At 39.7% G+C, this 22767-nt stretch overlaps 1 protein-coding gene and 1 long non-coding RNA gene across 5 annotated transcripts in view; both read left to right on the top strand.

Moving 5' to 3' along the window:
* The window catches only part of cdh22 (cadherin 22), a 98360-nt gene extending 87507 nt beyond the window's left edge, over positions 1-10853 (top strand). The window contains exons 12-14 of the mRNA XM_008321126.3: positions 3695-3844; positions 4299-4400; positions 8987-10853. Of these exons, the coding sequence (XP_008319348.1) occupies positions 3695-3844; positions 4299-4400; positions 8987-9522 (788 nt within the window). The 3' untranslated portion in view covers positions 9523-10853. The remainder of the gene's footprint in view (positions 1-3694; positions 3845-4298; positions 4401-8986) is intronic.
* A 4973-nt stretch (positions 10854-15826) lies between these two features.
* Positions 15827-22767, top strand: part of LOC103386723 (uncharacterized) — a 140561-nt gene continuing 133620 nt past the window's right edge. For 2 of the 4 annotated variants that reach the window (XR_003051092.1, XR_003051091.1), the window contains exons 1-3: positions 15829-16048; positions 16143-16227; positions 17441-17543. This is a non-coding gene — a long non-coding RNA (uncharacterized LOC103386723). Of the gene's footprint in view, positions 16049-16142; positions 16228-17440; positions 17544-22767 lie in introns of all 4 variants that reach the window. The other 2 variants (XR_003051093.1, XR_003051090.1) reach the window with 2 other exon arrangements.

Genomic DNA, 22767 nt, shown 5'->3' with positions numbered 1-22767 from the left:
TTGGACATTACTTTTATGACCTTTTTATTCCAGCGGCAATGAAACTTTGGAGCAGTTTTTTAAATAACTCTTTTCAATAGGCAACAGACTTGTTCTGAAGAAATTACGTATGAAGTAAATGCGTGCATATATAATACATTATATTATACATACAGTATGTAATACATTACTGTATGTTTTTCCAGGCATCATAATGGTGCGTGATTCCCGATGTTCTCTGGAGTTCTTCATTTGTTCACAGGGCTACGTAGAAAGATAAACAACTATGTACACACACCTGTGGTCAGTGTCTGATTTATGATTTATGATCAACCCAAACCCTGATCTGCATTATTTTTAACTGTGGGACGAAAATGGAGTAGCCAGAGAGAACACATATGCTGGAGAAGAACATGAACACAATAACTCTTTGTGCACCGTTCAATCTTATAATTAATGTTGGAATGTTAAGGAGAACACCATGTTCTGATGGCCATATAATGTGTGTATTTTTAGTTATGGTTTTGAGTTTATAGGATTGTAAAATGTGTTGAACAAATGTTCTGGCTTTCCTGTATCATTTCATTGGGCTGATTGTATTGTAGCTCATAGCATTGCATACTCTTGTAGCTTATGGTATGGTACGGTACTGTATGGTATGGTACGGTATGTTATGGTGTGGTATGGTATAGTACAGTATGGTGTAGTATGGTATGGTCTGGTACGGTACTGTATGGTGTGGGATGGTACTGTGCGGTACGATATGGTATGGTATGGTATAACAGCACTTCCAGATTATACAAACAAAAACAAAACTGATGTTTTTTAAAAATTTCTCAAAAAACCTGCTGCTCTTCACTCAGACAGCCTGAGGGCATCGTCATCACTGTTGAAGGAGACAGCCTGAGGGCATCGTCATCACTGCAGTTGAAGTTCGTTTTTTTTTTGTGTTAGACTGATCGATTGATTTTCTCCCAATCTTCTACCAAGGGTTTTTCTTGTTCTTAGAAGTGCATCTGAACAGTGACATCTTTCAGTTCTGCATATGTGGCTACATCAGCTACTTTGTCCCTGTTACACTCAATCAAAAAGCTTTTTTTATGTTGGTTGGTCTTTTTATTCTGTGATTGATTTATTTGCTTCGTCATCCTTAGTGGCAATCAACCTGACATGCTTCTGAAAGTTAGTAATTCATCCTTTGAAAATAGGCCGGCCACTTCACTGATCTAGGACTCATTCTTTTTTACATCATATAAGGAAGCAGGATTCAGGGTGAAAACATTCATAGGCTTGGAGAGCGCTCCTGTTTTGATGTCGGCAACCTTCATCCGTTGGATGCCAATTATTCCAGCAAAGTAACTGATGACTCACAGGGCATATGGGTTACTGACTCAGAATGGGTTCAACCATTCGTATGGTTCTCCAGGACTTTTTGTCTCTTTTCTTTTTTTTTTTTTTTTTTTTTTTTTGTTGTCACATGGATGACTCTGGTTTTTTCGTTCTTCTCTCCAGTGTGTTTTCGTTATCTTGCCTTACATTAACTACACAGAATAAATAGACGGTACCTGTATAGTTCATATAGGTCTTGTTTTCCTAGTGTCCTGCATCCTGATGAGACAAACAATTTTTTTTTCTATATTCATCACAACCACAGAGACATGGACACAGGTTGTGTGTGCTACAAAGGCTGATTTTCTGAAGGTTTACAAAACATGGCTTCATAAAACCATGTGACAATAGCACTGCATCGTTGAGGCAGCAGAAGCCCTGGCCAGTCCCTGTCGGCTGCGTAGGCTTAGACGGATGCAGCCTTCTTATTGGGACAAGCTGTTGAGAGGCCTGCTTTAGCAATTTGTGCCCCTGGCTTTGAGTCCATATCTACATCTGATGGATGTTCTTGTTGTTCTAAAGAAGCTGGAAATGTCCAAATCAACTTGGAAGTCAGAAGTGACCTCCAAGTTTATTAGAATCTGTTGCTGAAGTAACTCATGGTCATCGTTCCCAAATCTAACAACTAAATAAACAGATACGACCAGCATAAAAACTGGTATTTTCTACATATAATGCTAAACGTTAAGCCACTGTGTGGCAGCTTTGTTAGCAGTGTCTTTTAATGCAGAATGCTTGGTCTCCAAGTGAAGAAGTTTTGAAGGCTTCATTGCCTCTTTAGAGACTGCACGCACGTATTACGCAGTGCAGGCTAGGTACGTGGGGACAACCTGTTGCAATAAATCCATATTTCAAGTAGGACTCCTGGAATTGTCTGTTAGAAGTAGCCTTCTTTTTCTTCGAAGGCGTCGGCTCTGCTTCTGTCTCCTCACTGACTCTTTTAGCCTGCGCTAAGAAACTTTCCAAAGATGTTGACCTTTTTTAAGGTAGATGTAGGTAAGACGTGATCGAGACAAGCATCTTGGCATGCAGGTGTGAGTCAAAGACAGATGCGCCGGAGAGAATCTGGAATCAGATAAACAATAAAACAGAAATAATGTAAGTTATGCATTCTTTCTGTGCTGCCCTGTATCAATTGACACACGGACCGGTTTAAGGTAATTAACCCTGTAAATGTTTTTTTTCACTAATTTTTAAAAGTAGAGATTTTATTTTGAAGGCCTTGGGAGCATATCCCGGAATTTTTCGTGGTGGTTTCCCTTCTCATGGACACATTTGTCACCGTGTCACTCTCTGTCACTCCCTTTTCTTATCATGGCCTCACATCATGTTCAGACTTTCCGTCGTGACACAACAGGATGAATGACTCTCTCCACAAACTGTTGTTTAAACAAAGAGAAAAAAAAAACAAGCAAATGCTATACCATTAAAGTTATCACGTTAAACAGTGACTACATGAGAAGTGTGCTTTATAGATGGTATCTTTAAATTTTGTCCAAGAAAAAAGAACTCCCTGAATGGTGTCTACATGTTGGTGTCTGAAGCTGATGTGTTTCCAATGCACACAGTCGTGGAAAAATGTTTTTTGTGAGTCAGGGTGACAGAGTCGGGGGCAGAGTGTTCCTGTAGATAAACTGTAATATGAAGATTGTACTACATGTGCCAGAGGAGCTGTGGGCTGACATGGGTAATGGTGATGTATGTTCTGGAGATAGATGGTCGCTATCCTACATGTGCAAGTCCCCACAAAGCCTCTCTGACTCTATCTGTCAAAGCATCCTCTTGTGAGCAGCGTTACATTCATCTATGTCTCTGGCAAAGGAGTTTTAAATATATACACTTGGTGGAGTTGAATTCCAACAGTGTCCCATATCTGCTTTGTGAATTTGAATGGCACAAAAGCAGTCTCCTCTTGCGTTTAAAGAGGTTAACCTCAAGGTGACTCTACTCCTCTTTGGAGTCCTTGAGCTGTGGGGTATACAATATCAATTTTTCTGAGTATAATCGTTGCCTTAAAAAAAAGGAACATTTTTGACTGTTCCAAAAGATCCACTGAATACATGAATGAAGGAATGAATTAATGAAAATTCAAGATATTTATATTTTATTTTTATCACAGTAGTGGTAAATTATTCAGGAGGAAAAGTGCATTCGTTTTATGCCTATTTGATAAGAAAAAGGTTGGACTGGGCTCAGAGCAAACCAAAGGGTGAGGACTGGAAGAGATAGAGGGGGACTGGAGGTTTAGGGGATGAACACAGGCATGTCTCTCCACACACACACACACACACACGCATCTGATGCAACTTTCTGTTTTTTAATCCAGACAACACAGCAGGCATCATGACACAGCGGTCCGGCTTTAACCGACACGAGCAGAATGTCTACTTCCTTCCCATCCTGGTGGAGGACAGCGGACCCCCGTCTCTGAGCTCTACCAACACGCTGACGATTCATATCTGTGGCTGCGACCCAGGTGAGTGCTACACTGTCACTTTAAGAGGCTTCGAAAGACTCACAACGTCAAACATGTTTCCAATTCTCTGTCCATCTAACCAAGCACCCAGCTATCTACCAATTAATTTATCTATCTATCTATCTATCGCTCCACCCAGCAACATAAAACCCATCCATCCATGCACCCAACCATCAAACTACCCCAAAACCCACCCTCCCACCCATTTACCCATCTATCCAATGTTCACTGATTGATCCTCCCATTGACCCACAACCTATCCTTCATCCAACCATCCAGCCACCCATCCATCAATCTCAAAATCCACCAACCATCCAGCCACCCATGCATCAATCCACTCAAAATCCAGCCATTGTCTTTGCATCAATCCATCCATCCGTCCATCAATCCTACCTCCACCCACTCTCCTAATCATCCATTTAATCTCTGTATTTTTTTCATTTGTTTGTTTCAGATGGAGCAATCCAGTCCTGCAACGCCACAGCATATGTCATGAGTGCTGCTCTCAGCCCTGGGGCACTTATAGCACTACTGGTCTGCATCCTCATCCTCATAGGTAAGCAGATGGATGGATGAGAATGTGGTTTTTTTTCTTTGGAAAAAAAGCACAAGGTTCACAAACCCACAGGACACGTCTGAAGACACTTCATGTCTTCACTCTAAAATAATGCATCCATGCATGTGTCCTTTAATGGACTGACCACATTTAGAATGTATCTATATTTTATTATTGGAATTGCATGTTCAGTGTCAGACAAAGTGGAACCAGTGACACACAAAAAAAACAAAAAAATATTTTTCATATCATCGATTTACTTCGTTGATATTTTCATCCAGCTTTTGTGAGTGGAGGCCCCTGGTTAAGTACCAGAGTGCAGGTATTGCCTTGGTTTATGAATAAGACCGAATGGGGAGTACAGAGCGGGGGGGGGGGGGGGGGGGGGGCTCTGTAGCTCTGTACTACTGTAGCAGTATGTTTTAGAAGGGAAAAAAAACAGAGATTCACTGATTGTCACGCAGCTGCATGAACACGTCAGGCACATGTTTACCCTCTCAGGGACGGACAGGGTTTGGAACTGTCAACATTAAAAATTTTATGAGTTAGCATCTTTCTCTCCGCACTCTGTACATTTTAGCATCCCACTCCTGAGCGACAGCAAGAAGTCACATCGCTGTCATGCTTTTTTGTCTCCTCCTCTACCGCCTCTGTACATTTTACATTGTGCCAACAGTGAATGATGGGTGATTTGACAGCACACAGCTTTAAATGTGTCCAAATTGTCAATCTGCGTCTTTATGTAGTTCTATTAATAGAGGTTTTTATATTGAAAAAAAACTTTATTTTTCATTGTGAATACACACACAACCAAATGTGCATTTGAATTTTGATCATTTTCTAGCAAAAAGAACAGGGGAGTTCTGGTGCATGTTGAACTTACCACAGTTCCGCCCCGGGGCAGGATTAGAACCGGCAATCTGAATCCTGACCTCTTAATTGCTAGGCTCACTTTGACCAAACAATCAAGTGGAGTTAATGACAAAAACACAGCACAAGTTTTAATAGAATTGTTTTAATCACTTCAGTAAACAACTTACAAATCTCCGTCAGCCTCCGCCATAAAACCTGCATTTGCAGTTGATCTGAGTTTATAATCCGGGCACAGATGGCGTCCATATAAACACTCAGCAATGTTTGCTATTTTGTTATGCTCTTATATTATGTGACATCAATTCCAAAGCGACGCTGTGTCCATTCCTACAGTGTGGGTGACATCACTGAGGTGCCTTTCCTCCTTGCTGCCCTGAGAAACTGACGCTGACTTGTGATTCGTCAGTTTGTGGTCGGTAAATTCTCAGTCCTGCAGGTGCTGGAATCAGGGGTCTGTGGGTCGTGTTTTCACAACAATCACATGGTGTAAATAACAGACAGAGTCACGGTGGGTGGCAGAAAATGTTCTCAGCTGCCCACTGTCTAGTCTTTCCTGTTCCTCATATGCCCACGTACTGTAGGCCCATGCATTTAGTGTGTGCGTCTACTCCTGCATGCTAAGCACACGTGCACCTGCTTAGATGAGCCACCCTCCTCCTGCTTACTTAATCTCCATCTACCTTCTCTGGGAACCATTACACATTGCACAACTGCTCTACCCCAGCTCTCTCTCTTTTTTTCCCCTCTCCCTAACCAGCCAGTCTGCATCCCACACCTCTCAACAGGCTGGACCAGCTTCCATTACATCAATTCCTGGATGATTAGAAAAATGAAAACACATTTTTGCCTAATTACTGAACAAACAAACAGTCCTTCCATCAGTTCATTTACAGGCCTGACACGATGAATCCATTCTGCTGCACCGCAGCATCTGCATGCATCCATTCCAATTACCTCCCATCTGCTCGTGATGAACTCCCGGTTCAGGGCAACCGGCACAGCCCAAGGGTAAATTAACCGCCTTGTCAGGAACACTTTTCACAACATCTGTACTCAGGGGGAAGGAGCTTTGTAAGTATAGGCGAGAGCTTTACACGCTTGTCTACATATGGTTACCACAAAGACATGGTCTGTATACCATGTCTTATTGGAGTCGCCCGGGGCATGTTCATTTCCTGGTTAAATAGGTTTTCAGTGGGTCAGGGTGGAAGCATCTGTTAAATGGTGACAGTCAGGTGACGTAACAATGTGAGAAAAGCTGTCACATGATTACATGATTACAGGAAGAGTTCCACGCCAGGGGTCTCGAACTGAGGTTAATGTAGGGCCACACCAGTAACCACTACACATCAGAATGTCATAGTTTATATAAATACTGTATAATACGGCGGTATAAAAAGCTTTTTTTCTTGGTGATGAGTAACTGAAACATTTAATGTATGACAAAACCTATTGAAATTATAGTTTTACAAATTACCTCAAGGGAAAATTTGAATTTTTATTGACATCTAGACCCTGGCTGGGGGTTCGCAGGGCAGCAGTGGCTCCCGGCCAGAAGTTTGAACCCTCTGCTCTAGACTATAGAAAGATTTCTTTTTTCTTTTACAAGAATAGGGTGTAGTCTGATAATTTGGCAGATATTTTACACCATCATCCTTTCAGACGCAGATAGATGGATAGATGGATGGATGAATGGATAGATGAAAATGGGACACATTTTTCTTTTCTAACTCTCTTCATCATACATTTTCAACATATCTGCTTTGATATTTAACATTGCCTTTTAAACATTCAGTATACTTTGGATTAATTTTCCTAAATCATCATGCAAATGAGGACATTGCTTCTCAATTTTAAAAAAGAAAGACTAAATGCATAGCTGGTAAAAAGAGAGGACGTTCTAAGGACAAGGGGTAAAAAGTAAATAGATCAACTAAGTTCACATTGGACAGATGCAGCTATAGGAGGGGTTTACTCCAATGGTACCTCTTTAGTATTTTACACCACCTAGCAGCTTCCAGTCATGATCTGCTTTAAATGTTTGCATCCTTTATTTACATCATTCTGGAGACCAAAAGCAGGAAGCGAGAGGAAGCAAAGGTGAAATCTGGTGTTTTATAGTCAAATCCGTTCAAGGTGACTTTGGAGAGCACATTTATCTATGTGAGAGTCTGTGCATACTAATGAAGAGACCATGCTGAAAATGTAAAGTTACTATAGACAGGCCAGAAAACCCTGACCAGGAATCAGCTTGACTGGTTTACCGGCACGATGGCATTTATTTAAATTCATTTTGGTTCAGGGGCCACAAACAACCTGGTCAGATGTCAAGTGGGCCGGACCAGTACAATCATAACATAATTACCTGTAAATAACAACAATAAGTCAATGTTTTCCCCCTTTTGTTTTCATGCAAATAAGCACGAGAATAACAAAAAAAAAATCATATTTAATGGATATAATTTGACAAAAACATCTTTGACATGAAGTGTTTGAGCATTTTTTTTTCATTTCAATTCATCAAGCTGGCCATGTAGAATCCCCAAGCGGGCTGGTTTTGGCCTGCGAGCTCCTGATTTAAAGTAACACCAGGTGGATCTATTACATGACTGGTCTCTGATCATGAAAGTTTTACAGTTACTTTATCTAAGGTGTTAGTTTTACCACAGATCTTGACGTTAATAGAAATTAGTTGAGACACCATTATGATCATGCGACTTAGAGTATCTGCCAATATTGATCCTGATCTGATACCCTCTTTTCTCATCCAGCATTGCTATCCCTGTTTACAGCATGTCGCACAAAGTTCAGCATTTGGTGTTATCGGATTTTTTTTTGCTTGTTGGTTTGAGGTTAAATTCTCAGATTTTGACCAATATTGGACCGATACTGATCCTGAGTATCAGTTCGAGCCATCTTTAGAAGTTAGTACAGCTTTACAGTACAGTGTTTAGAGTTTTGGACATTTGATCGGAGCGACTGTTGGATGTCGGATGGAGGGTACTATGAAGGTGATAGAGTTGGAATGAGGGCTGACGAACTGCTGAAATGAAACCTAATACTAAAGGGGTTCTTTATTACCCACATCTATATCAGAGCTCTTTTTATTTTTCTCTCTGCTTTAAACTCCAATGTTTTTCTGAGCATTTTTGGAGAATGGAAATAGAGGATCAGTCTGCCTTTTGTTTAAAGCAGTAATATCACAGTGTTTCATTTAACTTAGATGAGTATTGATATACAGATTGGTCTCCATTAAGGAGTTGGAATCATATTTCTGGACCAGGCAATCACAGTCGTACAAAAAAAAAAATCAATGTTCATGCATTTATAATGTAAAACTTCATAATTTAGTATTTTTCCCTTTTGTGGATTTGGCCCAAGAGGTGAAGCAGACATTAAATTATAACCAGACCTGAGTGCAACGTCTCCATCACATTTACAGGTTATTAAAGCAGAGCCAAAGGAATGAAATTCCAAGTTTGATATTGAACGGAAAATGTCTGTGGATGGACTTTAATGTCATGTGAAATTTTCTTACTTTTTAAAAAAAAAAATAGGAATAATTAAAATAATAATCTAAATTTAAAAAAATTTACAAAGACCTATGAAATATTTTTATATGGAAACTTACCAATCAGGATTGTATGAACGTGTTAATGCAGCTGCTTCTATGGAAAAATTAACTTTTTATCTTCTCTGTGTTCCTCAATCAGTCCTCTTGCTGCTGATCCTGACCCTCAAACGCCACAGGAAGGGCCAGAAGATGACAGAGGATGAGGAGGACATGAGGGACAACGTCATCAAGTACAATGACGAGGGCGGAGGAGAGCAGGACACTCAGGCCTACGACATGAGTGCCCTGAGAAACCTTTACGACTTCCCTGAGGCCAAGAACTCTGACTCTGGTCCAGACCTTCTCTCACTGCCACAGTGGATGCAGGCGAGCAGAGCGCCGTTTTTCGTGGACGCTGCAGCCGCAGCCGCAGCCACGGCCGACTTCTCCCTGTTTAAAGGCTACATCAAAAAGAAAGTAGAGCAGGCTGACGCCGACCTGTCCGTTCCCCCGTACGACTCCTTCCAGACGTACGCCTTTGAGGGCAGCAGTTCTCCGGCACTTTCGCTCAGCTCCATCCACACGCTCTCCACGACATCGGAGCAGGATTTCTCCTACCTCAGCGACTGGGGACCACGTTTCAGGCAACTGGCAGGCTACTACGCTCCAGGAAACCCTGAGGAGGAAGGATCCTAGCAGAGATTCTCCTCTGCTTAATAAACATTAAAATTTCCTCTCCCTTTTTTCCTCCTCCTCCGTCTCCCCCTCTCATCCTCTGGCCCTCTATGGAGACCATCAGAGGCAGCACTGTGTACCCCCTTAAAACAGAGCACAGCTTCTTTATCTCTTTGAAAGAAAGTTCTCAGTGTCAAAGTTTGAACTTTGAATTTTTTTATTTTAAACTTTTCTGATTGGTTTTATGACTTTTTTTTTTTCTAAACATAAAAGCTTTGATGAGGATTTTAAACCACTGCTGTTAAGGCAAGTGAAAGGGATTTTTCTTTTCATCTTTAATATCATAAATAAAAAAGTAATTTCATTATACTTTGAGATGGTTTTAGGAGTAAAACAGAAAGAGAGCAAAAACATGTCAAGACAAACTGCTCTGACCGACATGTATTTATTCACAGAGGGGATATTTATGTATTTATTTGTTTTTATGTATTTATTTATTTATTCACACCATGACACTTTTGATAGTAGAGAGAGCAAAATGGAACGGAGGACGTTGACATTACAATATAGGACAGAGAGACAACTGAGGGGAGAAGGGACTGTGGGGCCAGAGGACACTGCTGACACAGAATTGGAGGCTGGCTCATTTAAGAATTTACCGTCTGGATAATATTTGTATTTATTTTCTATGGCCACTTTTGTAAAAATAATAATGATGATAATAGCCTTCCTAAGACTGATAACAGAGTAAAAAAAGGCAAAGAAATCAGTTACAGTGAAGGGAAACTGTTTTGTCTCGACACATCATGCCGACACACTTTTGCTGTACTTTGGTGATTCATTGTGGGGGTTTAAGAAGGTCACAAACTGAGGACAAGTGTGTGTTCAATTTATTTTCTTATCCTCTCCAGAGCCATTTGTAAGGCAATAAGGCACAAACTGCAGCAGTGATTTAAGACTAATCAAAATGACAGTTTCATGGAATTGGCCAATGGCCAGCTTCGTCCCACTGAGAGCCAATCTTCAATCCAGATGTGTGTGTGTGTGTGTGTGTGTGTGTGTTTGTCAGTGGAAGTGTGTGTCATGAGTGGTTACACTCATGTTTATGTGTGTGTGTGTATATGTTTATTTTGTTTGTTGAGTTGATTTTGTTGTCCTGGGAAATTTGGTTATGTTTTTGATATTACGCTTCCCTTTATATTATGGGAGAGTGGGTTAATAATGAGAACAATGGTTGTATCTAATTAAGAGGAAAGAATTATCCAGACACTATTCAATGTTTACTTTAAACACAAAATTTAGTGAATATAAGAAGAAAATGACAAAAATAAATACTTAATTTTTGGTTAAAAACCCTGACATGTCATTGTGTGTCTGCAGTTATGTTCAGCTATTGTGACATTTTGCGCATGGAGCTAAGTATTCATATGAAGATCTTGCTCCATAAGGGCATAAACTGGTGTGTTTTTAAAAAATATAAATCAGATTCTGTAAACTGTGAGTGAAAACATTTTCACCAAGAAATAAGGTTACTGTTTAAAGTGGTAACTCATTCTCTGATAAAACCCAACAAAACGTAGCATACAGCGCTATTATTTACTGTGTTAGCAGCAGGCTAAAACGCAACATATTAAGACATGGAGCATGTTAGCATTTCATTTTTTGTCAGTCATCATCAAGGCCAAGCCTGAGATAACCCTGCTAACATCCTTAGCCTCCTCTCTTCTCTGGGCTTTATCATCTTAATTTTGTTACTTTCATTACTGCCACCTACTGGGTCTATTTTACACTGCTTCATGTTCCATCTATTGGTTCACCATGTAACATTCTGAAATAACCATGTCAGTATGATTATCATGAAAATACAGTAGCACTGGCCTGTGCTGTTAAAATTAGACCGGAATACAAAAAAGTGAATTTATACGTATATTAGGAATATTTATTAGCCAAAGGTTCGGTGTAAAATAAAGTACCACTTCAAATGGCAGAAATATGCACAGAAACACAGAAACACAAAAACACGTATACTGTGTATTTTTGCACTCTGGTCCAGTTACACTTCTACAATATTTTTGTGCTCTTTGTTTTTTGACATCCACTATTTTACCAATAGTTAAAGAAAATATATCTTCCCATCAACTTTGTTAGTCAAACTACAATCAATGGTTAATGTAAAAAAAAAATAAAATTAAGGAAACGAGGACTAGGACCTACAGAAGGAAGGTACCCTGCTTATATTTACAGTGACAAATACTTTTTGTGACCCTTTAAATATTTCAGTGAGTTATTTAATGATGGAATCCTGTGTTCCACAGGTTTACGTCAGTGGAAACATAGTCTTAACAGCCTCCCTGTGACCGACTGTTGCTGCCACTTGTTTGCCAAAGACATCTCTTTTGAATTTTGAGTAATTGCACAGCTACTTTGTGTTTACACCAGAGGTAGATTCATAAAATTGATGGAAACAAACAGTGCATACGACAGGCCAGAGCCAAACAAAGGATCCCCTGCCAGTGTGTTCCCCCTCACTCACCCCCGTCCGCCTTCTGCCAAGCTATTGTAATTGTCACAGTCACCAGAGGACGCCGGGGCTTTCGAGGCTGCTTTCATTGTTACGATTTGATGCCAAAATGGCCAGCGACCCCCAGGCAGCCGATGGTTTTCATATTTAAATGTTTTCATAAGTAAACGTGAGTCTTTTTGTCACTCCTAGCTCTGCTGCAACCACTTATTATTGGCTAAGAGCTTGCAGTGTTTTGAACACAAATGATCCCCTTGTTCCACTTTCCAGCGTGAGGTCCCGTATTGGATAAACCTCGGACATTGTGTGGATTCACCAGAGATTATTTTGAAAGAAGAAAGAAGTTCAATAACCATCTGAAACTGAGAAATTGAAAAAAAAAAAAGTTTAATTTGTGTTGTTTATGTCCCGGAGTTAATTGAATTAAAAATTCAATACATAGAATTTGCAACTGGAACCTACTACCTAGTGGATGGACATGATTGAAGATCTAAAATGTCATCAAGAAACTTCTCATGCATTTTTTTTTATTTATTTCTGTTTTTATTTATTGATTATTAAATCATTTGTTTTAATTTTGTATTTATTTGTACACACAGATTTATAAAGTCTTTCACCTAATAATTTAATTTACGTCAGTTCCTCTTCCTGGTTTTCTGCATAAGTAGCAAAAGCTTTTAAATTATACCGGAAACGTGCACTTTCGTTTTTCAAACAAACATTTGGTCGTCGCCGAGAGATGAAGCCCAGGAGAAGCTCCACGTGACAAGCAACCACAGAAGCAGGCAGAAGCTTGCGGCGGAAGTATGGGCAGTACCTCACCGAACAGCTCGCTGATTGGTTGCTCGTGCTGCCCTTGGTTAGGAGTTGATTGGCTTTTGCCCCCTGTGTTTGGATTGTTCGGATATGCGTTAAGAAACTGTAGGACTTTGTCAGGAATCACTCAGAAAGAAAAAAAAATAGGTAAAGTCATGTTAGCAGAGGATCCATCGACTTCTGGGTTATGGGCCCAGCACGCTTCCGCTGCGCCACTCTGCTGGTACTATTGGTTATGTAGAGGATATGTAGCTGGATTAATGGTTGGATAAATGTGTGGCTGGATGGATGGATTAGTGGATCAATGGATGTGTGGAATGATTTATGGCTGGATGGATATGGGGGATGGATATATGTGGTGGCCTATTAGTTAAGGAGGAAAACTTGTGTCCTGGAGGTTGGAGGTTCAAATCCGCCAGTCACCAGGTGCCATGCTGATGCACTAATGTCCTCTCACAGTGGGCTCTTGAGCTGCTGATGGCAGTGGACAAATTTCATTGTGTGCAGTGGTGTGCTGTGCATCAATGACAATAAATTACTTTCACTTTCATTTGTAGATGGATATTTGGATTAGTGGATCGATGGATGTATGGATAATCAGATTCAGACCCAAATGTTATATTAAAGTTTTACCGCTTGGTTTTAAACCTTAAATACTGTATGTTGTCGTCACAAATTGAACCATCTCAGAACCTCTGATGTCCTGCAGCTTCCAGTTAATTTCATTTTCTAATTTAAAGAAAACAGTGGTGCAGTTTCACTGAGATCCTCGCTGCACTTCTCAGCCTGCTCTTATGCAAATGTGTGTTTGCATCTCTCTCAGATTAAGAAAAAGTCAATAGGTCAGCATGGTTTGCAGAAAGAGGTGAATGGTTGCGTGCACTCTGTGCAACACAGTGGTCTCAGCTGAAGTGACTAATCTATGAAGAGTCAGCACATGCCCACCCATTCCTCCACTCTCCCCCAGCTCTCTTTTCTGTGCAAATGAGCCAGTCCTTGTCCCTCAATCACTGTCACAGAAACCCCCATTCTTTGGTGATGGAGTTCAAATGTGAACATAAAAAAGAGGTGAAATTAATCACGACAGCTTCAGCTCCAAGGGCAACACACTTCCCTTCATAAGTTATGCAGATGGGTGTTTTGTGACTGACACGTCTCCTGGGGCATCACTGTGTGCACAATAAATATCCTCTTCTCTCTGGACTTGGCGGGGTAATTGGAATTGATTAAACATTGGGGAGGAAATATAAATTTGCACTGCTGAAAATATCAATCATACAGTAAATAGCCCAATAGCCTAATGATATGTTTTTAGAATAGTTGAATTCAGACTCACCAAAATAAAATAAAATAAATCCAGCTCCATTGCAGCACTCTCTGAAATTGTGCATAAAGAGTGACGCTCAATAAACAAACCTTCTGCTGCTTTTTCGTCCTTTTAAACTGTAAAGAGTCGTCAAATTGACTCGCACAAGTCAAATAAGAACCTCTTTAATTATTTGTACCAGTCCTTCCTGTCATAGCCTGTCCATGAAGACTCCCACTCCCCTCTGAACCACAGGCCACACCTTGAACACGTCAACAGTCAGATCAGGACAAACGTCTGACCCACAAGTAAATAACGGGATTAGGACTGTGGAGGAGAACCGATCCGAGGCACTGTACTTCCAAGATGGGATTTTTCTCCTAGTACCACAATAAAATACTCCTTCAAAAATATATTTTGTGACATTAAGATGACATTGATTCAGTTATTGCTGCCCCGGGCAGGTTGTTCTGAATTACATCGGCCCTGATGAAAAAGAAAAGTCTGGTTCACTTTCCTTTAATTCTAAGTGTTGGATCACCGGGAGGGGCCTGGTACTGATTCAGACGGTGTCAAAAGACTTTAACAAGGTCACCGTATGTGCAGTTAAGTCAGAGGGAGACCTGGTAAAGAGATCAGAGACAAACTCAAGAGACAAGACTGACTTTGATTCACTGTGTAAGATGAGGATGTGATAAATCACCATTAAAAATCCATTCCTTCATGTATTGTTTCATTTATCTGCTACTGCTGACCCTCTTTCAGGGTCATGGACAGAGTTGGAGGCACTCCCAGTGGTCATCAGGCGAGGCTGGGTTATGACCTGGACAGTTCACCAGTCTCAATTAACAGTGATAAGATAAGCAATAAAGTCATGCAAATATAATGTTGCCCCGTCCTAATTTTAATTAACTATTGTGGGAGAAATATCTCAAAAAGCACATGACTTTAGTTCTTCTTGAAGTCTAAGTTTTGAAGTTCAGAATTGCTTGTATGTGTGTGTGTGTTTGATGTCCAGAGCAGCAGTAACCCATCTCTAACTCAGTGCACATTTCAGTGCAGCAGACAATTGACTTGAAGCTGTCTGTGTTTCTACTTTGGAGTCAGCCTCGGCCGCATCTCTGTCACTTCTAATAAAGAAGAACAACTCACCGAGGGCTCAGAATACAAAGTGGGGAGCACTGGTCAGAAGCAGTCTTTTGACATGCAGCCTCACAGTCATTTCACAAGTTTGCCAAACTAAAAAGAAATAAGAATGATTCAGTTCTTCCATGAATTCTTGAAAAAATCTCTAATTTGACTGTAGCAAAATAACTAATGGTATGATGTGATAAAAATTGTTTTTTTTTATCAGGGACTTTAATCACACACTAAAAAGCAATATTTGACTAACAGAGCATGGTTTATTTAAATTATTTTTATTTAAGGACCATCCATCCATCCGGGATTCAAACTTGCCCAGGAGGTAAATCCTGGGGTTTTACACCAATGACAGAGACATTGCCTCTGGGCCAAAGCGCCACTATTTAACGACCAGGTCATCAGTCTACATGTAGTTCCCCGCTACAAATGTTACCGTTTAGGATTTATAAACAAGGGTTAAAATAAAGTAGAACGTATGGTAGACAATTTATTTCGAAAGATATTGAAATGTCCCATGTTTTATTGATGTCTTTGAATGTTACGTGCCGGCTATGCTGTTTATTTGGGTAGTCAGGTGCCAGTCTTTCAGTAAATCTGTTATGAACCAATTAGTGCCTGTCAGAGATAAGCGTAAACCACCTATAAGATTCTGCGAAAGGGGTGGGATTAAAAAAAGGAGAGCTAATTGTTGTTAGCATAGCTATTAATAGTTGGAAGAAGGAGACTATGTGTGGGCGGTGTATTTTGCGCCAAGTCATTGAGTAAGTATGAACGCTGTGTGAAATGGTAATCATATGGATGTTGTCTAAGTGTAGTGTTACTATTTAGTTATTATTTATGTTAATTTCTGTTTAGTGGACCTCGAAGCCTACATGTCGGCCTGCAGCCCGCTGCTACAGAGGTTGCGGTTACTGCTATAGGACGCTGACGTTCATGGCTGGTGAGGAACTGACTCATTTGGAGTAAGATTTACAACTGTAAGAACCAAAAGGGCATTATATTTCACTATTCATCCAACAGCATGCACCTGACAATGCTTCATATCCATCAGCATTCCTCTTTCAATGAACCTTACACCAACACAAACATACACAGGGACATATTTGTCCTACAAAGAACGTTTCTTTCATAGAAATGGAGAGAGCAGCCTCCCTATGTGTAAGCAATTCATATTTACTGTAAACAAATTAAAATAAAGAGATGAGTGCAGCACAAATTTTACTTTTGACCTTCAGTAAAAGTGTTTCAAACATTAAATTGTGGTGCTTTAATGAAAGATTGTCTACCAAAATAGACAACATTTGATTGAAAAACAAAAGTAAAAATGTTAGGCCAAAATGTAGTTATTCAATACTTGAATTTTTTTTACTAAAACACATCTTTAAAAAAAAAAAAACAACAAAAAAACAAAACCAACAAAAACTTAACCATTTTTAGCCTTACCTTTACTTATAGATGAAGTCCATGGTTGTATCTCTCGGTTTTCCCTCACCTTAGTATTGTGGACACTAATGTCTAGTCTCCTTTGCTCATCCAATGCCAAATCGGTCCTTGAATTTTCAAAAGTTTTTAAAGAAATCTGGCTTTGAATATGCATGGCTGAGCTTTCATGTCTGCTAAGGCTTCTTTGCAAATATTTTCTGCAGTGTACCATTTATCCATCCATCCATTTTCATCCGCTTATCTGTTACCGTGTTGTGGGGGCAGCAGTCTCCACCCAAATTACACTGCACCGTACCAACCCCCTCTGAACCTTCCTGCCGGTGGTGAGTCCACTGGAAGGTACCAACTGCACTAACCAGGATTTGATCTTGCCTAGGAGGTGAACCCTGGGGTTCCACACCAATGACAGAGAAGTTGCCGATATGCTGAGGAACAGAAATGGACATGCACCATGTGACCCAGTTTGTATTGGATCGTGCAATCAGAAGTGAGGCACAGCTCTCCACTGCCTCACCCGGGATTTGTATTTAATTGCGAAATCCCCATCTCAGATATTTTTACTTAATAAAATGTCAAAATGTGTAGAGTCATACTGAAAATGCATCTTAAACACAGATCAGTGGAAAATATTTATTTTATGTACTTTTTTTCTTTTTTATCATGATGGCACTGCCTTCCCTGCCTCCCCTGAACGCACGCCACTGCTGTAGAGGGTGCTTCGAACTTCCCGCTGCTGACGCATTTCATCTCGCTGTTCCCATGAGACAGAGGGTTTGAGGAAGCTGTTCGTCGAACTTGCATTTTCATGGATCGGTGAGTACAGAAAAAGCTTTTTTTCAACATGCGAGCCAACAACTGTTTTACAAAAACCTTGGGTGTTATTATTTTCTATTCTATTAATTGCAAATTAATGTAATTAATGCAAATTAATTGCAAATCAGTACATTTTAACTGGTGATTGCCTGTTTATGTTTTGTGTTAATACATGTTCATGTGATTGCAATATATATATAAGTTCCTACAAATGCTCATTTCTTTTAGTTGTGTTTATATTAGAGCTATGGTGTTTGGTAAAGGTATGCATCAGAGTTAGTAAAGCAACCACGCCTCTCTCTGCCCTTGCTAGAGTCATATGTTTCAGTTGCAGATATATTCATATTCAGAATTTAATATTTCAGTAGACACTCTTCAATTGGCTTCTCATGTTCAAAGTGTCATTGGTGTTAAGGGATATGCCATGGACGTTGTCATCTGGTCCTCTGTGGCCTGTACCTGGACTGTCATAGCTAATGTTAGCTCTGGTGTCTGTGCTTGGATGAACGTGTTTTGTTTTGAAAAGATACAGGGGGATAGAAATGCATCAGTAGGAAAACTTTCCGCAAAGTAACGCAGTGTAATCCTGCAACAATGATTGACAAACCTGTAGTGTTCTTATTTCACTCTGTCTACTGTATCTTGAAAGTTTTCTATTGCCTTGCAAATAAACCTCTAGTGCATTACTGCCACCTACTGGGGTGTAGTCAGTGTTACTAGTGTGCTATTATAAGATGTGCTCGATTGAGATTGTTGAAGTTGTAGGTATCTTTTGTATGTAGCTAATTAATCTAAATTAAAGTCCCAGCTATAATTATAACAAAAATTGCTTTATTGGTAAAACCATAGAACAGCATGTTTGATGAAATTCTTGTTGATAGGGTCATAAAGTAAGATAAATATCATTGATAGTGGTGAAAATAAAACAGCGGCTACAACTATTATTACTGACATTCTGCTGTGTGAGTAACTTTAGCTTTCCAATTCCACATCATTTTGGCAAACCAGCAAAATTATTTGCTGTGTGAGAGGAAAAGATGACAATCTAGCCATCAGGGTTTTTTTCTCTTTATAACCAATGTGATATATTGGCAAAGATCTCTGCTCTGTTTTTTTTTTTTTTTTTTCCTCTGTTGACTTTCACTCAGAGGCTCCACGTTCCTGGAAATGTTGGAGGGAGTTGCATTGTATTTATTGCATATTGAACAGAAGAGTTTCAGTTTGACTTTGAAGCCAAAGGCAAATCCAGTTGAAGGAAGACTGCAACACTGACTGGTATTTTTGTCAATCCAGTGATTTAAACCAGTAACTCAGATCATTACCAACCAGTAGGTGTTTCTATTATCAAATATGCAACATTCCTTCTCTGACCTTCACATTTCGGATTTATAAGTGCACTAATGGGTGAGCAGGTAACTGGTCTGGGCAGCTGGAGGTGTTTTAAGTGGGTGGTGCTTTTCCCTCAGGGAGGTATAAGATTGAATCTCTCATGCCTCAAGCCATAATGTATTAGCCTGTGTAGAAGAAGGATGACACCCATAGAGCATACATCACCACATGTATGGGTGTTTTACCATGCTCTTCAACCAGCTCTTGCCCCTGTTGGATCAATTGTCCTCTAAATGGAGATCGTAATTCAGCTCAGGATTGAAGAAGTACCAAACTGCCCCAAGGGCATTGGTGGAGCTGCCGTTAAGTGTTTCTCCTAAGATTGTCTTTGGTGCCTGTGCTTGTTGAAAAACTTATTTTGTTTTTGTTGGTGTAGCTTTTATTCCTTGAGCGGCATTTATTGTTGAACATCGAGGGGTCGTCCTGTTCTTTGTTTTGAGTGTCTGTTCAGTCATTAACAGCAGCCAAACATGAGCTAACAAACAAACGGCTAATCATGTGACATGACTTTCAACACGCAGTAACTTTGAATGATAAAATCCAGTGATAACCAGCCTGTGTTGCCATATTATATTCTCACCAGCACTTTTTTTTTTGTCTATTTCACACGTGATAAAACCATCCATAAAATGGTGTTTGACTCGCTGCGCTACAAAGGCAAAATAATAATCCACAGCACATTCTGTGTTTCTGAAGCATGGCTTTAATAGACACTGTTGTCCAAAATGTTACCCTAATATTATTATTCAGCCTATGTCTTAGATCATTTGAGTTAAGGGAGCTCATCAGAGCTAACTGCTAAAACACACTAAAGTCAGGTACAAACAGCTTCCATCTCTTTCATTAAGAGCTGCATGTGTCTGCATTAATAGGAGAAAACCTCATTTAGGTTCGGTCATTCCAGTGACTGACCGCTAGACAAGCACTTTAATTAAAATGCAAGGGATAATATCCCATTAAAAATAAATAAGGAAAATGAAAGGCAAACACTGTAGCCTAGTCGTGTTGTCCAATATAGAGGTCCCTAACTTTTTTGGGCCACAGATCAATAGTATGTAAGCCACCAACCTGACATCAAGCTTTACCAAATAAGCATGACACACAAAAATATATCATCAGCGAAAAGGTGCATAGAACAATAACAGTAATATGCAGAGCAAGATTGATGTGTCGAAGCATGACATAGTGTCATGCTTTAAACATCACATCCGTGCCACTTTTATGCAAATTTATTTGGTTCTAAATGAAATTATAAAAACCTGCTTTGTCTACAAACCAGCAGCGACTGATAACAGTTGGTTTGCACACCTTTTTAACAGCCATGATCTGAAGAGCAGGTTTCTGTGCCTGCACCTTTAAATGGTATTATTTTCCTGATTCTCCTTCCAACTCTTCCATGGGAGAACAAAAAGGGAGAGGTTGATGTCAGTGACATGTGTTTTTGCAATTTTGTCGACAGTCACCTTGGAATAAGAATAAAACAGAAAATAAACAACATTGTTTCTTTTAAGTAGTGTTTGTTATCAAAGCTTTAATGAAGCTCAGAACCATCTCCACCTGTGAGAGTATCTAGCCTAACAGAAACTCAGAAACAGGGAGTATGTACATGCGATCTTCAAGGTCTTACAGGAACCAGAGAACAGATAATGAGCAGCATCTCCCACCAATGGCAAGCACACATAAGGTCAGGGTGGTCGTTACCGTGTTTTTCCACTGACTGAGTGAGTTTCAGCACAAGTCAAATGGTGGATAATAGCACAGAATATCATTTTGGCATAACACAGGTAGGCAGTCAAGTGTTTTTCTTCTGTAAGCATGAGCTGAGCAAGTGTATGTCATTCTGTCAGCAACGGTAAACCGACAGGACACCAAATGTTTGAGAAGAAGTTGAGAGCCAAGAATGAACCTGCATGTTTGTCATTGGTTAGTAGTTACATTTGTTCACTTGTCATTAGTAGACTAACCAAACTGACTGTCTGCATTGTCTTGTTACTGATGACAACCCTCTTCTAGTACCTCAAGTGTTTAGATAACAAAGCAGTTTATTTAGCTACGTGCTAGAAGACAACGGTGCAGGTGTCGATAGAGTGAAAAGCTGAAGTAGTGTGGCAGCCAGGATTATTATATCTGGCTCATTTTGAGACACATTTCAGATTCTGGCAGATGATAAAATGGCTACTTAGCTGTTTAAACTAGAACTTAACAGGCACTTGGAACTGACACAAATTCTATTTTGCATAATATGTCCCCTTTAAGTAGGTCTAAGGATCAAAGTGAGGTGCATTGAAGGGGCCTGTCAATTTTTTGAAGGCATTTCATTCTACAATTTTTGGAGCTGCATTCAAAAAAAATCTTGACTGAGAGAACCAAAAACTGCTGATCAGAAGATCTTAGAGACATGAGGATGGAGTTTTAGTCCGAAGCAGATCTGAAAGCATTGGGATTTTTAAACCCACAAAAGAAATACAGTATAGTTGGTCAGTAAGAACAGTTAAGACTTTTGTTGACTTTTGGCCTTTAAGCATTACCATCAGTTAACTGATACTCTGGTTGCATCTGTAGACGTGAGACTGTCTAAGACTATTTATGTTGCCTACTGTAAAAATAGGCCAATTAAAAGTAAGAGAATGTAAAGATCCAAAATAGGCCGTACTAAATGTCGCCATTTGTCACATGCATATGGTACACTCTAAACCACGACTCGTATGACTTAAAATAACACTTTCCTCAAGTGATCCTATACACAAAGGGGCAAATGGAGTCTGAAATACCTCTGTGTATCAAAACACCTCTCTGTGTTGCTGCCTGCGATGTGAAGCCCGTGCTGCTACTTTAAATTATAAAATCAAATGATTTGTTCTCGGTCACACCTGCACTCTGGTGCCTCCCTTCATAGCTGAAATGTCAGCAATGGCAGGCAGCAAAAATGACTTAGCTCTCATGCATTATTAATTGCATAGCTGGGGAGGAGAGGGGAGAGGTCTTAATGGAGAGATACTCCAGCAGGTCTGGATATCAGTCCCCTGAGACACACTCGTATCTTTTCTCGTTATGTTAAGCTATGGAGCATTTCACACTCATTATGAGAAGGGGGAAAAACACAGAGGCATGTTATCTTGGAAGTGAGAAATTAACAAAGATCATTAAACATTACAGGAAAATATCCATCTTTAAATGCATTTTAACAAACCCTGGATACACCCCTACAGTAAATCAACTTAAGTCAAAGAAATCGACTGGTGTAAGAACTTCCTCTTCGATGAGAACAGTTGAGCAATCACAAAGATGAATCCAAATTAAAATAGAACCAATATCATAGAATTATACCCAGAACAGTGATGGAACAAACAGAACGATTTAAAATGTCTTCAAGGGACACAACAACTTGCAGAGATAATAAAAATATAATTACTTATTAAAGTCAGAAAATGTAGACTTTTCTATTCTTTTCTATTCAGGACGGCAAGGTTTTAATTTTCTTGACTTTTTTATTTAAATGTCAATATGTCAACAATTTCAGTTTATAGAAGACCCAAATCAGCATTAAAAAAGTTGTGTATTTGGTCAAATGAAACAATGCAATCCGGATCCTGTTTCTTTTCGTCTTTATTTTTATGCGTCCTACAAATATAATATCTACATAATTGCATTTCATAATTTCTTTGCGTTTCCTTTCACCTCTCAAAGACTCTTGTGTCTCAGACTCAATCAAGCTCCAGGGGCTTGAAATAAAGGACTTCTTTCCAATCTACATCAATAAAGAAAAAAAAAGAAAAACGTTCTCCTTCTTTTGTTGATGCAAATCAATTTAATTTCAGCTTAAACCTGCCCAAAA

This window comes from Cynoglossus semilaevis, chromosome 11, assembly GCF_000523025.1.
Source record: "Cynoglossus semilaevis isolate Cse_v1.0 chromosome 11, Cse_v1.0, whole genome shotgun sequence".
Taxonomy (NCBI): domain Eukaryota; kingdom Metazoa; phylum Chordata; class Actinopteri; order Pleuronectiformes; family Cynoglossidae; genus Cynoglossus; species Cynoglossus semilaevis.
This window is presented reverse-complemented; position numbering and strand designations above follow the sequence as displayed.